General features: G+C 43.5%; 1 protein-coding gene across 2 annotated transcripts in view; it reads right to left on the bottom strand.

Annotated features, from left to right (window-relative positions):
- col2a1b (collagen, type II, alpha 1b) overlaps window positions 1-17,634 on the bottom strand; it is a 50,635-nt gene that overhangs the window by 7,102 nt on the left and 25,899 nt on the right. For both annotated transcript variants that reach the window (XM_066708297.1, XM_066708298.1), the window contains 25 exons: window positions 17,107-17,205; window positions 16,653-16,706; window positions 15,301-15,408; window positions 14,760-14,813; window positions 14,003-14,101; window positions 13,359-13,412; window positions 12,670-12,768; window positions 11,975-12,028; window positions 10,213-10,266; window positions 9,616-9,669; window positions 9,066-9,119; window positions 8,549-8,593; window positions 8,320-8,418; window positions 7,598-7,705; window positions 7,378-7,431; window positions 6,845-6,898; window positions 6,012-6,065; window positions 4,769-4,822; window positions 4,318-4,425; window positions 3,941-3,994; window positions 3,407-3,460; window positions 2,561-2,722; window positions 2,055-2,162; window positions 1,058-1,165; window positions 468-521 (listed from right to left, as the gene is read on the bottom strand). In XM_066708297.1, the coding sequence (XP_066564394.1) occupies window positions 468-521; window positions 1,058-1,165; window positions 2,055-2,162; window positions 2,561-2,722; window positions 3,407-3,460; window positions 3,941-3,994; window positions 4,318-4,425; window positions 4,769-4,822; window positions 6,012-6,065; window positions 6,845-6,898; window positions 7,378-7,431; window positions 7,598-7,705; window positions 8,320-8,418; window positions 8,549-8,593; window positions 9,066-9,119; window positions 9,616-9,669; window positions 10,213-10,266; window positions 11,975-12,028; window positions 12,670-12,768; window positions 13,359-13,412; window positions 14,003-14,101; window positions 14,760-14,813; window positions 15,301-15,408; window positions 16,653-16,706; window positions 17,107-17,205 (1,899 nt within the window). The remainder of the gene's footprint in view (window positions 1-467; window positions 522-1,057; window positions 1,166-2,054; window positions 2,163-2,560; window positions 2,723-3,406; window positions 3,461-3,940; window positions 3,995-4,317; window positions 4,426-4,768; window positions 4,823-6,011; window positions 6,066-6,844; window positions 6,899-7,377; window positions 7,432-7,597; window positions 7,706-8,319; window positions 8,419-8,548; window positions 8,594-9,065; window positions 9,120-9,615; window positions 9,670-10,212; window positions 10,267-11,974; window positions 12,029-12,669; window positions 12,769-13,358; window positions 13,413-14,002; window positions 14,102-14,759; window positions 14,814-15,300; window positions 15,409-16,652; window positions 16,707-17,106; window positions 17,206-17,634) is intronic.

Here is a 17,634-nt window from a genome sequence, read left to right as displayed (position 1 = left end):
ACACTCCTGGGCAGCCTTCAAGATGCGGTGAGCCACTGGTGGTTTAGCATTTTACATCTACACCTTATTTATATTCAAGGTGCGCACCTCTAGTCTTTTGTTGTGCACTGCACCCTATCTTTGGCAAAAACCCATGCCATGCAAGTGTAGAACTTTCTGTGGGCTACCTACTGACTCAGGAAAGGAATTCTCCGCTTTTTAAATTCAGTCAATGGGAGAAGAGAGCCGATGTTGGGCCTTTTTTTCATTATCAAAATAAATGAGGGCTTGGCAAATTAAGTGGGCGATTTCCTTCCTGTAGGATATAAGCAAACCACATGGACCTTAGTAGTCAGCTGTTGTTGTTGTTGTTGTTGTTGTTGTTGTTGTTGTTGTTGTTGTTGTTGTTGTTGTTGTTGTTGTTAGTTCAGTGCTCTGTGGGTGTCCTCCATAACAGTTCTGTGGCAAAGGATTCTGGGATAGCCTACCTTAACACCAGTTGCACCATCTCTGCCAGGAGGACCATCAGATCCGGGGTTGCCCTGAACAATGACACAGTGAACACTGGTTAAATAACACCTCAGACCAACTTTTATATGCTGCATCTATGGCTTTGTATAGTACACAACATTCACTGTTCACATTCACATCCATTGTATATAGATAATAATAACAATTTTGGTCAGTACATGGCTAATTCAGTGCACAGTCAATTAATGTAGCTACATTTGTGTATACTGTGTACAGCTATAAAATGTATTGTTACAATTATTGTATACAGCTATAGTTCAGTGTATATTGCTATAGTCATTTTATAGTCTTTAGCTACTTTTATAGTCTTTTAGCTACAACATATATACCTGAAGTCCACTCTACATAGCTACAATAACACGCATCACAAGCAGGTAACACACTGTGTTTAGCTGTAGTGGATGCCTGGGTTCTTGCAGCCATCCAGTCACACTGCACACAGACACCGTCCACCTCAGTGCATCTCTACAGCTAAACACACATGCTTTATACATCCGGGGTACAACTGCACATATGACTGCAGTTTCACTTGGTGTATACAACTGACCTCTCTTCCGGGCTCTCCAGAAGGTCCAGTCAGACCTGGGGGTCCCACGGGGCCAGGGGGACCACGGTCACCAGAGGATCCAGGGGCGCCTTGTTTGCCAGGTTCACCCTGAGGAGGGGCAGAGCACACGAGTCACTAATCTGGAGGCCATGCACAGTGGCCTGGCACTCGGGGTATGACCAACTCTCAGAACAACCAGAAAGAGTCAGCGGCTGTCCTGTACAATGGATTTGGCCTGCCCACCTCCTTCAATAAAGTCTTCAGAAGTTTCCTGATTGGCCATGATGGTTGAACTGGAATGAGGGAATGGAACCGGGTCTTTTAGGAAGGTATTTGTGCTTGACTCTTTAAAATAGGCTGGCACTGTATAATTTGTCAAGTTAAGTTGCATGACTTTGGGTAAACTCAACACTTTGCCAAGAAACAGCAACAATTACTGTTCTGAAAAGAGTATGGTGGGAAAGTCTACTGGTCTGCTACTAGTTTTATGGTCTGTCACATGACCATGTATGAGTTCCACTAAAGATCACATGACTAAGAACTACTTCCTTTTGTATGACTTTAGTGGAGGACTTTGGTCACTGCATAGAGAGTGTTGCTACCTGGTTACATGTATTTCAGAAAACTGCCTCTCAGTTTGTAATTAGATTTTTATAATATATGAATAATATATATACATAGTGTGAATTATATTATAAAATAGTATGTATTAATAAGGGAAGAAACTGAAATATTTGAGAGCCAGCACTGTGTGTTTCTTGTGAATTTGTAACAAGTTAACAATTATATGGTGAAATAAAGTTACAGATTGATTTGTATATACATCATACTGTATTTCTTTGTCATTAAAGGAACGTTCTGATGAAAGAGTTGTTTTGTATTTAGATACAGAGGGCTGCTGATAGGGAATTATTTCCCCATGAATCCTTTGTGACATGTGCTTTGGTATTCCAGTGGAAATTATACATGGCCCTATGTGGGTCAGTGCGGTACTCACAGAGGGTCCAGGAAGTCCAGGGAAGCCTCTCTCACCACGCTGGCCAGGCAGACCAACAATACCACGCTGGCCAGCCAGACCCTGAGGACCAGAGGGACCATCGGGACCCTGTGAGAGAGAGAAAAAGAGAGAGAGAGAGAGAGAGTCAGTCACAGCCAGTGCATCTTTACGATACGTGCGTCACTGTTCCAGCAGCATCACTTGAATAAGAGCTATGAAGGAGTGGCTGAAAGGTGGCCTTAGTGATGAATTACACAGAGAACGGTGACTTGGTTTTGATTTGACCAGGATCCTAACCAATATGGAATCGCATTTTTAAAAGGAAACAGGTGTCCCTGAATGAAGAAACGCCCAACTGAATGCAGACTGGGTTCTACCATGCAGTAGTCAGTGTCACCAGGGGACAGGGTTGTGTATACGTGTGTGTGCATGTGCATGTACATGTGTGCATGTGTGTGTGCATTGCAGTGGAAGATGGACGGATGGAGTCAGGGGAGGATACTCACAGGTGGACCATCTTCTCCAGGCTCGCCCTTCTCTCCGGAGGGTCCAGCGGGACCCTGTAGACCAGCATCTCCTTGGCGACCAGGGGGTCCACCATCACCTCGCACACCCTTTGGCCCGTCTTTGCCAGCAGGTCCAGGGGGACCAGAGGGGCCGGGGTTACCCTGCACAGAGACATCATAGACTCATCAGTCACCTGAGTACCACTGACTACCACACCCACTCAAAACAGGTATTACACAGTTCCTGAAGGAATTAATCGTCAAACTTTCTGCTTCCCTCCTTTTATTTAATACCTGATGCAAGCTGCTGTATGGTTTGTCATTCTTAAGTAATGCGTCCTAGTGGCATATTTGAGGGTGCCTTGTGATAAGCCCACTTTTGTTAAACAATAAAGTAACTGATGAATCCATTAACAGTCTATTTATTGAGCCGATGCAATTCTACTGGCTCTTAGTCTACAGGACAGGGCCATAGGAACTCATAAATCTCCTGAATGAAGAATAAGTTCATAGCAGCTTTTAATTCATTTCAATATATTGGACAGTAATGGAAGTCAAACATGCAGTGACTGTATCTTCTTGTTTAGCTCTTGTAATTAAATCACCATGAGGTATAACACTTTCACTTGATGGGCACGCTTGACTGGCCCTATCAGACAGGTTTTAAAGACGATGGATAGGGCTTGCAGTGTTTGTCAGGAACCACTCAGACTAAAGGCTGTTCAAATCTGACAATTATTTCCACCACTAGTCTCTGTAGAGAGAACTACAGGCTTCAGGGGATCTCTGCTACAAGGCCTCAGGGAGCTGGGGAAGGTTAAGACTGATCATTAAGACTGGTCTTACGTTGGGGCCAGGAGGTCCAACTCTGCCAGCAGCGCCAGGGAAGCCAGTAGCACCCTGTGAGGGAGGGAGGAGAGAGAGAGAGAGAGAGAAGACTGTAAGAGCAGGTCCAACATCATCCAAACAGTGATTATAGCCCTACTTCAATATAAACAAGGTTAACGAAGACATTTCTAGCACAGAATTCAACTCCATACATTCACTTTTCTTTCTCAAAGCTTTTAAAAATACGTGTGCACCTGAGCTTTGCACAATGAAGATTTGTGAACATTGTTATTTGTGTACATCATAATGTGAACTGTCTGTAATGAAGTCTAACTGCACTGTCTCCAGGGGTTCTGAACTGCTAATAGGAATTCACGTGCGTTTCAATTTTTCGCTGTCGTCGGCGACCTGTTTGTATATAACCCACACATCACACAACCATTTCCACACATTATGACTAGTATTGTGTTCAATCTGGTGATTAGTATCTAGTTCCTCTCCTTTTCTCACACACAGACTCTACAATATTTGGAAAGACAGGGGGTAACTTACAGGAGGTCCCTGGGCACCACGAGCACCTTTAGGTCCAGACACGCCAGTTGGGCCCTAAAGGAAAAGCAAACAAGACACAATCATATTTAGAAGGATACTGGTTAACACTTCAACATTATATTATGGCCTGAATGTTACTATTTCAGCTATCTGCTTGTCAACGTATTGCCATCCAGCAAAAGCATTACATTAATTAAATAATAAATAACACAAACATTATTCATGATTTAATTTGAGAGCAGTTTTCATGACTTGCTGACTGCCGTGAAAAAAGGGCTAATGGTCAGTTAATAGATACGTCTAAAACATACAACGGTGGTGTTCTGTGTTGTGGAGTGCTGTGGCCCTCACAGAAGCACACTGGTGGCAAAGCTCACCTGGGGGCCAGGAGCACCTGATGGTCCCTGGGGACCAGGAGCACCTGCATCACCCTTCTGTCCAGACTCTCCCTGCTCGCCCTTGGCACCAGGCTGACCATCTGCACCCTGCAGGCAGAAGATAAGTCATTAGTTACCAGACATCAACTACAGATCCTCCATTACCAACCTACAACTACCACCAGTAGACAGCCATTAAGTACCAAATCAGCAGAGGCAAGAGTAGGTGGCTTTAGTTTCAGAAATAGTCTTTAGTATCTCCTCTGCTGGTGTCTCACTGGGGCATTTTGCAGTGAGGTTATCTGGTGTGTGAATGTATGATAAGGATTAGACAGTGTTATAGACAGATGTATAGAATAGGTGAGGCCTTCATAAATAAAGAAACACAGGTCCATCCAGGTCATTATTTTGACAATAAACCAGGTAATAAAGCAAGTGAAATCCTACTTACAGGAGGACCAGCAAATCCAGCAGGGCCAGGAGGTCCAGTCTCACCACGGTCACCCTGAAGGAGAGAGGGAAAATGTCACAACTCAAGTCTCAGGCTTTGTTACAGTCACTACAATAGATGCTACAATTCTTTAGTTTTGTTTTAAACTCTTACCAGGTAGTTTTAACACAGACAGATGCTTAAACGTTTTAGACTGATGTTGATCTGATTTAAAGAATGCTGATTGTAAATATCAATATAATAATAATTATTTGTGTGTGTGTAGCATGTGGTGCTGACTGCAAGAATTAAAAAAAAAAAAACATCCAGATACAGAACATGTTTCTATTCAATTAAAATATGCATACAGTTACAGGTACATCAGTGTCAATACATCTATCCCACAGTGTCAATAAGGAGTTGAGAATAGATGTTTCTCCAAGGGGTACTTAAAAATAAATATCCATGACTGAGAAGCAGACTGTGTCGACTCAGGATTGCTTAGGCATCATAAACTTAACGATATGTTTTTTATTTAATAACGTTTTTAATAGCAAGTGATCGTTAGTTCACTGAGGTGTACATTTTAATTTGGTGGAAAGACTTCAATCAAACTAGGCTTGTTGAAATAATAATTATAATGAAGCACTGTGATTATAGAAAATTGGCTGCTATGATGTTCAACTTTAACACTTTATTAGGAGCAGCTGAAGAAAACAGGGAATTGCCTGGCGAAGCACTAGGTGTAAAACACTGTAGTGTTTTACTGCTTAACTGCAGTAAATGTGCATGACTGTTGGGGAACAGTAACAGGCAGGGTGACCATAAAATGGGTCAATGGACACTTTGGGATTGACTTTTCATGCAGTTATTACTTAGCTAAATTATTCCATTGAGCAAAATTAATACCAAGACAAGCTGATAATAGATCAGTCTGGCCAAGTTTATAAACACTAAGAAGCACTCTCTCTCGGGATAGATTCAGTTTAACGTCCATCAGCGGTTTACGGCGATGGGAACAGATCAGTCTTGACTTTGGTTGCGTAAAGTCTTGAAGCACCAACTAAGGTCCTCGGCCGAGGTGCAATGCCTCATTTACATGATGTTTTCCTCAGGTTTAAGGGTGCTTTTCAAGTGCCGTCCTGTCTTAGGTGACAAAGGAGGTGTATGGTCACCTGTTTGAGAGGTGTCGGGGGTGATTCTGATAAGTGGGGGAATGGGGGTGTATTCAAGGTGGGTAGTGGACACATAGAGGGACACTTACAGGAGCTCCACGGGCACCGGCAGCACCTGAGGGACCAGCTGGGCCAGATTCACCCTAAAGGAGAAGAAGAAGCAGAAAAATGAGAGTTAGATGCCAACGCACTTTCACTGTGACCTGTCAAGACCTTCACAGCTCAGGGTCCAATCACAACATTCCCATCCATTATCACTTCAGGGATCTGATCCTCAGTTGATCCAGATAACCCATTCCTGCATTTTAGGACCCTGAAGATCCCATTGGGATGAACATTTACAGTGGGAAACTTGAGGCAAGTCTCATCGTAAATAGTTTATAAGGTATAAAAGTATAAGCTTTACTATTATCCTCCATTCATATTTATGTGCGTCTGCAGTTGCTTTAGCCAATTAGGCACCTGAATGGCAATGACAGGATATGAATCGTAATGAATTTGGCATCACAACGCCCTACAGGAAGCTGGCTAATTGGTAATCTTTGTTAACTGGAAATTAATTAATGTTAATACAGTTGCTTGACACCCCAAGAAAAATGTTACCCCCAAAATGTGATGCTACACTACAATGCTTTCCAGTTGGGTTGCATTCTGCTCACTAGGTGACTAATCGATGAAACCCATATGATTCAGTTCCGAGGTACACTAGTGATGACACATATCCTTCAGACTACAGTGGCGTTACTCAAGCATAGATCTAAAAGGTGTTGGAAAGCTGAACTTAAATGTCACCTCCACGCTACGGCCGAGCGAGACAGACTGGGCCTCACAGAACCGCATCCTTATCTGTCTGCAGTAACAGCCCCTAAACAAACCTGTTCTGCATTCTAACAACAAACAACAACAGACTTTTGGGCCTTACCTTCTCGCCATTGGGGCCAGCAGGACCAGGAGGACCAATAGGCCCAGTCAGACCCTGGAAGACAACAGGGGAGACACAGTCAGTCACCGATACTCAACTGCCTCCTCAAAAACAACACATGATGGAAAATATGATATGATTCCTAAGTAACATGGACAATGGTGTGTATTCACTTTAAAGCATGGTAATGCAGTCAGTTTTTGAATACTGCTGTGCTATTTATTCTCTTAATTACTACATTTTATTGCATATTGGCATGTTTTTCATTGTTTCTTTTCATGCACAATACCAAATATGCATTTGTTTCATACTTACTAATGCTATTACAGTACTCCTTTTTAATATTAATGATTGGTACATGCAATTGACATGTATCTCAGTTGTAGGGGTCTACACCTCTTCTATATTTTGTTTATGTATTTATTTGTGTTCATTGACACTCCTTGGTAATCTCTGTTCCAAAAACAGTCTTATAGACGTCTGACAGACATTGAAGACATCGACACAGTCTAGTGGGTCGGAACAATACTCACTCTAGATCCGTCTTTGCCAGGAGCTCCCTCAGGTCCCTTCTCACCATTGTCACCCTACAGGAGAGAGAGAGGGAGAGCATTATTATAAATATTGATCGCACATCTGTACACGTTTATGGAAGAATCTTCTCATCTTCAATTGATGAATACATGGCGCTTGCATTCTTTGTTTATTTTGCACCACATTGCATTTGCAATGCATAGTCTAAAGGGTACTTACTCTATCTCCCTTGGGTCCGGGGATGCCAGATGTTCCCCTCTCGCCAGGCATTCCCTGCAGGCCGGGGGGTCCTTGAGCGCCAGAGGCACCAGCTGGTCCAGTGGCACCCTGTAGGAGAGAAGACATTGGTCATCAGAGTCTTGGTAAGCAGACACTTTCATCAATGACCCTGGGGTATGGCTCTGGAGTCAGATGGGTTTCTGATTACTTAGACTGATACCTCTCTTAGATGTGGAAACAAAACTAGAGAATGAAAACTCACTTGTAGTGTTTTAAACTTGCCAACAAAGAGGTCGGTTATTTTTTCTTTCTTTATGTAATTGGATAATTTTGTGAAGAATTTTGCTCTGGTCCTTTTAGGTTTCACGACAGGCGTGATTGGGCTTTTGGAGGATATTGGGCAGCCATGTTGAATCTGTAGACTGTTCTGGCCTTGTCTTGCCTGAAGTCCAAGGCATAGAGAGCCTTGAGGTATTAAAATATGTACCCCAAGACATAACAGACCTGGGCATATGAGTGTCTGTGGTACTCAGGCCTTTGGTTAGCACCAGGCTCAGCTGCTAGAAACTGTGGTGTTAGTGTCTGCTCCCATTCTGCTCCCACATACGTATTGTCTCTGCGTGAAGGCTGGAAATGGATTTTGAATACTGCAGGGCTGTGTAATCTCAAGGGAAGTTGGTTCCCTGCTTGGTCAGACTAGACTGTGGCACAGAACTACCCACCTTTGGTCCATCAGTTCCTGGGGTTCCAGGCAGACCACGTGGGCCCTGCAGACCCTGGGACCCGGGGCCACCTCTCTCTCCAGGGAAACCACGCTCGCCCTGGACACACAAGAGAGGACAGGGTTAGGACAGGTACAGGTACAGTGACCACTCATACGGTGTGCTCGGTGGCTCTGTCAGAATTGGAGGACAGGCGAAAGGCAAAATTAGATCAGATGGAGACACTCACTCTGGGTCCAGCAGCGCCAGCAGCCCCAGCTTCTCCAGGAACACCCTGTGCAGAGAGAGAGGGAGAGAGGGAGAGAGGAAGGGAAGAGACGAGTTATGCAACTGGCATTCTGAATTGAAGATGTGTTAAATAAGTCTAAGTGTTTCCAAAGATACTCAATTATTTCTCAAGAAGTCAATTACACATGGATACACTGAACTATTTGATATACAGAGCACAGGTTAGTGCGGGTTTATTGATTAGAAGATGGGTAAAAAATTGACACAGACAATTACCATAGTAATTAATCTTATATCTTATAGGCCACTGCAGGGCCCAGGCAACACAAACCCCAATATAGAGCACCTCCCAATCAAGAGGACTATACAGTGTGCCATGGTGATTGTATTGCCAGGGCAAGAGAGAAATGTCAAACAGCACTTCACATCAAAGCCCCCCCACAATAAACAAATTTTTATGGCTGCAGCATGTGCAGGTATGGGGCTGTGGGGGTGGTTTAGGTGTGGAGTTTACTCACCTGGTCACCGGGTTTGCCTCCCTCACCAGGGGGGCCGGGAGGTCCGGGGAGACCCTGCACAGAGAGAGAGAGAGAGAGAGAGAGAGAGAGAGAGAGAGAGAGAGAGAGAGAGAGAGAGAGAGAGAGAGAGAGAGAGAGAGAGAGAGAGAGAGAGAGAGAGAGTGAGTCAGTGATCAGACTGAAAACTGAAAAGGACTAGAATTCTAGAGCATTCTATAATTTTTAGGGTCTACTAAGGTCTAGCCAAGCTTGGAGTTCTCTACCAATATCTACCAATGTCAGGCCCTCATATAAAGAAGAGCTAATCCTTTGGTTGTGCAGAAACCATATGCATATCTAATTCATATGTAGCCTAGGTTACACTTAGAAGCCTTGGTCAGATCGACTTTCAGGAGTAAAAGGTTGACGTGATTCCAGTTAAGTGCCTCCTCCTCTACTAATGATGTCTATCCATTTCCAAACTCTTAAGGAAATCAAAGGATAATAGAGCCTGTTTCAGTCTGCAGTGATTGGCCATTAATTTAAGGTTTAAAATGGCAGTGAAGCTCACCTGGAAACCAGAAGGACCAGGCTGGCCTTGTTCTCCTCTCTCTCCAGCAATACCCTATAGGGGGGACAGGAAGAAACACAATCATAACAAATACAAGATGTGTCACATTGCACCATCTTGTGGACGGTAGAAGAACTAATTTTGTATTTGTATATTGCATTATAAAACATCATATATATCTGCGCTACGTTCTGTAATTATTTTCACAAAGCTATATTCTTGCATTCTTTGCTGAGTTGCCAGATTTGACTTGAGAAACAAGATGCCATCTGGTGGTCAATACTGAGTACTGCTTACGAAAAAAAACGTTTCTAAGAAATACATCTGCTGTAGTGTTTAAAAAGCTTTTCTTTTAGAAATACAAATGTACTGTTTGCTTTTGACTGCAGCAAGAGTATTCATGAAAAAAATGACCCAAGCCTTGTTTAAGGGCTGTCTCACCTTAATCTTCATTCTTTGTATTTGCACTTAACGAGCATGATTGTGTGCCAGTACTACTACTAAGTTCTAATAATAATAATAATAATAATAATAATAATAATAATAATAATAATAATAATAATAATAACATTAATTATAATGATAATATTAACTTACAGCAGGGCCTGGGGGTCCCTGAGCACCAGTCTCACCATCTTTACCAGGCAGACCCTGCCAAGAGAAGGAGGGGCATCAGTTAGTGTGAACCAGGGCGACACTGTGGGCATCAGCTGCCCAAGCACAGATTTAATTACAATCTATTCCCAATTAGCTCTCCCGTTAGTGTCCCTACACTATTGCTAAACAGTTTGAATTAGAGCTTTATTGTTTCATTATGTTTTAACATAAAAAAAAAAAAAAAAACACAAACCGATATTTAACTAAGCTCCTCATAGACTTTATGAACAGGCAGCCAGTCAAAAGAGAAAATGCCTGTATCTGAATGACACTTTATTTGTTGAATCGGCAAGACAGGCAGAATCTGCGATGAGGAAGGACAGGTGATGCACGTGCTGCTTAAAACGAGGTTTCTTGCTTATATTATACAAGAGGATCGAAAATGGCTTAATCAGATAAAAACACACACACACAAAAACCCAATAGCTCAGGTCAGTGCATGTAAGCCTAGTCTTGTGATGCTAATGCCCTGTAGAAAAGGGGGCGCATAAGTTTGCACTCCATGATTGGCTGCTTTGGCACATTCCTCAGTCGCCTCGTGCTAATCTTGTGCTGGGCGCTGGTACCCCTTGTCCAGACCCATCAAGGGCGTCTGAAACCCTGCTGCCAGCTGGGTGGCTCCCTGCCCTGCAACTATCATACTCACTCAAACACCCAACTGCTCAGGAAGTCATTACACATCTTTTTTTTCTTGTACTGCTTCTCTCCTTTCAAGAATTATAATCAGCTTGAAAGTAATCCTTAAATTTATTAATGAGGTCATTAAGGTAAGGAATGCGAGTTGGGAAGAGGATGTGAGGAGCACTTTATTCATTCAAATTATTCCTCCTTTTCACAAATTACCGTGTGTAGCAAGATTAACGGACTTCTGGTTATTAGGACTACTAATAAAAGCTTTCCAATTGCGTTGTCTTCCTAAGAATGTGCCTCTGGTGTAAGCGTAAAGTGATGTACTTTAAATTATTATCTCAATTATCTATTCAAATAAGGAGCCTTCTGATGAGATACTTCCATAATCAACCAATGGGAAGCTGTATGATTTCACTGATTTCCTTTCTTGAGGTCAGGAAAAAATATTATGATTTAATGTTGTATTTTAATTACCCAAGAGTTCGTTAGTTTTTTTGCACAGCGGACAGATATTAGAACTACTTTCATCATTGAGAAGAGAGAGCATCTCTTTTCAGATTGAGAGAACGCGAATCCGGACTGTTCTACACGCACACACACACACAGACACACACACACACACACACACACACACACATGCACACAGACACACACACACATGCACACAGACACACACACGCACACACACAGACACACACACACACACAGACACACACACATGCACATAGACACACACACGCACACACACAGACACACACACACATGCACACACATGCACACATGCACACACACACACAGACACACGCACACACAGACACACACACACACACACACACACATGCACACAGACACACACACGCACACACACAGACACACACACACACAGACACACACACACACACACAGACACACACACACACGCACACAAGACACACAGGCACAGACACACGCACACAGACACACAGGCACACACACACACACACACACATGCACACAGACACACACACACATCCACACAGACATGCATGCACAGAACACGGAATGATGATTTATAATATAGAAGGATACTTACTCTCAGACCTGGAGCACCAACCAGACCCTTCTCGCCAGGTTTGCCGCCCTCACCCTGAGAGAAGAGACACAAGATCCAGTCACTTTTGGGCGGGGCATCTGGTCATCCAGAGATCAATCCCCAGAGGGGTGTGTAGTGCTCGCCAGTCACACAAAGCTCAGAAATATTGTCTTCCTCCGCAGCACTTCTCTGTGCTTTCGGCTTTGCTTAAGCAGCCGAGCACAGTCGCTTTGTCATACTGAAACAATCCCACAGTGCAACAACATCCTCACTATATTAGTCTGGATTCTGTCCTATTCCCATCCAAACCCATATAAAGTTTCGGATTTGTAGCTCATATAAGGCTACCTGCTGATATCTATCCAAATCTAGAGTCACTCCCCTGTACCCTCAGTCATACCATCCCGGCATCAAACTGAATTCTTAACTCTCTGGGCCCTTAAGTTGAGGGTCCCCCCAAATGGATTTTCTTTGACACCAGTTGTGGTCTGTTATCCCAGTTTGTATTTCTCTCCTCTGTGCCTATTGCTTTTCTTTCAATCTCCTTTACTGTTCTGCACTGTTCCCCACCTGCTTCGAATGACGCTACACAAAATATGAACTCAATTGAAAACTGATATAATGATACTCCAGGTTAGAAACCCACAGCATCTGGTGCTAGTTAGTGTGGGCGGAGGGTGGCTGTTCACACTCACAGTGGCTCCTTTGGGTCCGGGGAATCCCATCACTCCAGGCTGTCCGCGAGCTCCCTGAGGCCCAGGGGGTCCTGGACGTCCATCTTCACCAGGGGCCCCCTGTTGGGGGGTGCACAGCAGAGCGTCAACATAAGAACTGCCCTAGCTCCCAGGGCACTCTGGGACCTGTCACGCCACCGTCCTCATGGCAAGAGTTCTGCTATGCTGCACTAAAGGACTGAATTTCACTGCATACAGCACTACATGTCTCTCTGTACAGAGCCTCATTCACAAAGCATAAAGCTGATTCAGTCACACATATTTAAACATCCACTTTGTCATTCCATATACAGCTGAGGTAAAACCTAAAAAGCATCTGGGTTTACTCAGTGTCAGCAGTCTCTGCTACTGTGGATGCAGGATGTCAGTCTGTTAATAAGAGCTTGTGGGATTTGTACTAACTGAACACAAAAGGGAGAGTTTCAATAATTATATAAAAAAATATTGGAATAATTGATGAAGGGGCGCTGTATCAAAGCAAAACTGAATTGATGTGAACTGAACTGAAAAAAATGGATTACTAGGTTTGTAAAGATTGCAAGTGGTGTGTGATTTATTTATTGAAGATAGATGTCTAATGCAAGACATCTCATAACCGAGTAGTTTTCCTAGGCAAGGGTGAGGATGACAGCCTGTCAGCAAGTACTTACAGAGGGACCAAGCTTTCCTTGAGGACCAGCATCACCAGGGCGACCAGTAAGACCCTGAAGGAAGAGGAAAGAGGTTAGCAACCAAAAAAATGAAGAGATCCAGTAGCTATGACTGCCTACCCAGCCCAGCCCTCAGCCTGAGCCCAGCATGTACACAGACACTAAACATGACAGACGGGGCACTGCACTCTATACAGGGGTGGCATACAAAATCAAAGAAGAGGCTCAGTGATTTACAGTCTAAGCGGTTCTGAAGTGGGGCATATAGTACATGGAGGGACTATAAAACTCCACATCATTTTGTTTTTTGTGTGAAAACTGGCCGCAGTGCACTCCTGTATTCTGAATGAAAGCTTTGCTCAGTCCAATGGGAAACTAACTAACTAGTAGGAGACTAATCTCTCTCCTTCTTGTATGTTGGGAGTGGTTGCTCTATGAAATCTAACAATACATTTTCAGTGCCAGTCAGGGAGGGCGGCCTGCCTCCTCATTGCTGGTCCCTGGCTTTCTCCTCCACTTACGCTGCTTTCCCTGCGCTGTGTTGAAATGCTGAGCCCCGAGGCATACAGTATAAGAGGGGGGTTCAGCGCTATGAACAGGCCGGGCCCAGGATGCTGTCATGGGCTGTGAGAGCTGGCACTTACTCTGGCGCCAGGCAGGCCGGGCTCCCCAGGGCGTCCGGGATCACCATTAGCACCTTTGGGACCAGAAATGCCATGGGGGCCACGCTCCCCAGGGGCACCCTAAGAGAGAGAGAGAGATAGAGGGAGGGAGGGAGGGAGGAAGAGAGAGAAAGTTATACTGGTGCAGATGTAGTGCAGTTATTTCTGCATCAGCCTTCAGATAACTGCAAAACATCTAGGTCACCATTGCTACAATACCTGAAAGAGCCTATTTATTGAATTTAGAAATCATGATTCTGCCTCCAACCGGATGTTAAAGAGCTGTGTGAATAAAATCAGCTCCAAAATGACTTTGAAACTGCCGAAGTGCAGATACAGTCTGTCAATTTCGTTCAAGATCAATATAAAATGTTGTAAAACTGTATCTGTTATTTGTATTTGAGTGCTCTTTATGGGAAAGTCTAGACAGTCTAGACCTGGTAAGGCATAAAGGCGAAGGTAATACACTTCAGTATGACCAAGTTAAAGAAAACTTGTGTTTGCGATGAAAAGAAACAAACAATATTACATCTTCCACCTAGTGGGTAACTAGTGTAATTGCAGCAAAGGTACATTCATTTGTTATAGTTGCGATTTCTACCTCAGGAAAATTCAGCATTACGGAGCAACTGGGTCTAACTGTCCAGTCTGCACACCTGTCATTTGATTAACAGGAAGTCTAAATAAAGTTTTCCTTTGGGCTAAGAAATGACCCGCCTGTAACTATGACAACACCTACCTTGGGTCCAGCAAGACCATCCTGACCTGGGAAACCACGGTTACCGGGAGCGCCCTGGCAACAAGGAGAGCGGAGAGAGAGGTTAGAGTGCGCGAGACGGAGTACAATATAGCAGGCATTTTCATTTTATTTAATTCCCACGTACTAGTATATCCTTTCTTAATCATTGCTGGTTTAGCCCAACTTTAAGCTGTTTTTACACATAAAGTTATATTGAGTGTTCCAACAAATCTAACTGGATTTCTGTGATCGTAAAACTTACCAGATCTATCAAGAACGATGTTTGCCTGCACAGTTCTGATTGTAATCATTAACTTCAAAGAAATCAGATCAGTTGTTTTTTGTGTTTTTGATCTTATATATTTTTCTTACAGGCCTTGACAATTTAATGTCTAGACTTCCTGATAATGTCAGATGGAGATTACTGTCCATCAGTGAACAGGGAGGGCTATGCTTTGTTATATGTGCAGGAATAAAGCTGTGAATAAAGCAGTGGGGGCAGTCTCTGAGCTCACTGATCTGCCGCCCGGTCGCTACTCACTCTCTCTCCAGGGGGGCCGGCGGGTCCAGAAGCACCGGGCTCTCCACGTCCTCCTCTCTTTCCTTCCTCGCCAGCGGGTCCAGGGGCACCTTGGGGACCAGCAGGACCCTGTGAGGGGCAACCAGAGATGAGTCGAGTTAGTAACTATGTGCCATCTGATCCAAACTCTTGGGTATTTGCTGAAGTGGCGCCATGGTACCATGACGTGATACGAATAAATCACTCTGGTGCTCTTTGTCAGTCTGCATGTTGTGCAATTGAAGGATCGATTACTTCTACCACAGGAAAGCAGTCAGTAGCTGAGTTTTAAAAACCTGCTGCATATTACAAGCTGTAGTCCAAGAGTAGACCAAGAGCCCCATCTGCTGGCGTTCTTCTTTCTTTAAAATAATTAGATTGTTCTGTTTGGTTTTTTTGGATGGTTTTGTTATTTGTTTTGACTAATGCATGTGCCAATGCACCAAATTTTCTGATTTGAGTTGATTTTGATGTTCAACCCTTTGGCACTTGATTTAGTTTGAAGTATTTACTGATTACACTTGATTGACTTAGTTTTGTTTAGTTCTGATTATGATTTATATCAGGATTTTTTAATGGTTTATAGAAATGTTTTTTTTTTTAATTAATCACAAGAATTACAATTCTTCTGATTATGTAAAATACTCTACTAATAAAAACAGTATTTAGGGTGTAAATGTTATTTATTCTCAGTACTGCAGATCAATCTAATCTTAATGTAAAAGAGCAGGTGAGCACAGAGGTTCTGTAAATAAACTGACCTTCCCCTCACATAGAATCAGAGCTGTAATGGTTTCAAGCAAACTCTCAAATCATGAAATTACATCTCAGACAGAATCACGCATGGGTTTTGTCATTCCATGGGAATTATGTTTTTACCCTGACTGTAAGGTTACGGCTCACCTGTAAAGTAGGACCTAATTCTGTAATAGCTCTCAGTGACATTAGACAGTTACGTCACTTCACTGATACAGCTGTGTTAGGAGGCTAGTAAAACACAGCTACCCCATTAATTAAGCCTAAATTAGTTTGCAATCAATGCCTTTTTTAACTGCTTTATTTATATGTTTTTTTTAGGTCTATATTTGACTTCATTATCTTGTTTTGGACACAGTGGAGATGCCCAGCCTGCATCTGCATCCACCCAACAGGATGGCTCTTTGGTGTCAGTAGCAAAAGAGCAACTTCAAGGGTTCAAACTTATCTGCTACCACAAGGCTTATCAACAGAGAGAGCATCACCCTGTGCTCTGGGGGCTAGACAACTCACAGAAACACCAACAAGACCAAAGAGCAAATCAGCCTGGAACGTTTTGAGACGTGTGGTATACTTACGTGCTCGCCTTTGGGACCTTGTTCTCCTTTGAATCCTGGGATACCGAGCTCACCCTATAGGACAGACAGACAGACAAGATGTCACAACAGTGCTCAACATTACGAACAACCTTTCAGCGCAGCCTCAGACACATCTCCTCAGGTGTCTTCAGACAGAGAAGGGCTATATTTCACATAGGATATCTAGAAAACACCTCAAGACAATTTCTATAATTCAGTTTAATTTAATGCTATAAGGATCAAGAGCCATTCTCATTCAAGGCAACTAAAATGATGCTTATTTGACATGCTTTTCAAATATCCAGACATCGGGCGAATAGGTAAATCACTAAACAGGGTAATACCGCCCCCCCCCCACACAAAAAAAAGCAAACTACCTGACTGCCTATATGCAAAGTAAGGGGTCCAAAAGTGGCCCAAAGTGCAAAAACCTGGGAAGAATGGGATCGCCTACCTGTTGTCCTTTTGGTCCGAGAGGTCCAGTAGCTCCCTGAGGTCCTGGGGGTCCACGGGGTCCGGGGAAGCCGGGGGCACCAGCAATACCGGGAGCACCCTGCAGGGGGAGACAGAGGCAACGTCACTCGCTCATTCCACACTCGCCACTAGATAACATCAGCCAGAGTCAGCTCAGGTGTGTTTCTAGGCCTCAAGGTAAGGTCCTCAATCACATGCAAGCCACACGTTGCACAGCACCGCCAAAGGAACATGGAGTCTGTGCAGAGGTGACACGCTACATGCTACTCCTGTTGTCATTGTTGCTGTATGTTATGTAAGACACTTCTTCTTGAATCTTCAATTTCATTGATATTATTGATACCAGATGAGCTGTATAAAACCTGCTGTCAAAAGTACTAACAGACACAGGTATGCCAGATATTCAGTCTGGGTTAACTCCCACCCTGAATGAGAACAGTCAACGTATTCAGCCATAAAGTGCCTATATCTGTGCCAGTTTTCCGCCGGTCATGCTAGTAAAATGTAA

The sequence above is a fragment of the Amia ocellicauda genome, chromosome 7 (genome assembly GCF_036373705.1).
Source record: "Amia ocellicauda isolate fAmiCal2 chromosome 7, fAmiCal2.hap1, whole genome shotgun sequence".
In the NCBI taxonomy this organism is placed as follows: Eukaryota; Metazoa; Chordata; class Actinopteri; order Amiiformes; family Amiidae; genus Amia; species Amia ocellicauda.
The sequence above is the reverse complement of the archived record's forward strand: the minus strand, read 5'-3'. Positions and strand labels throughout refer to the sequence as shown.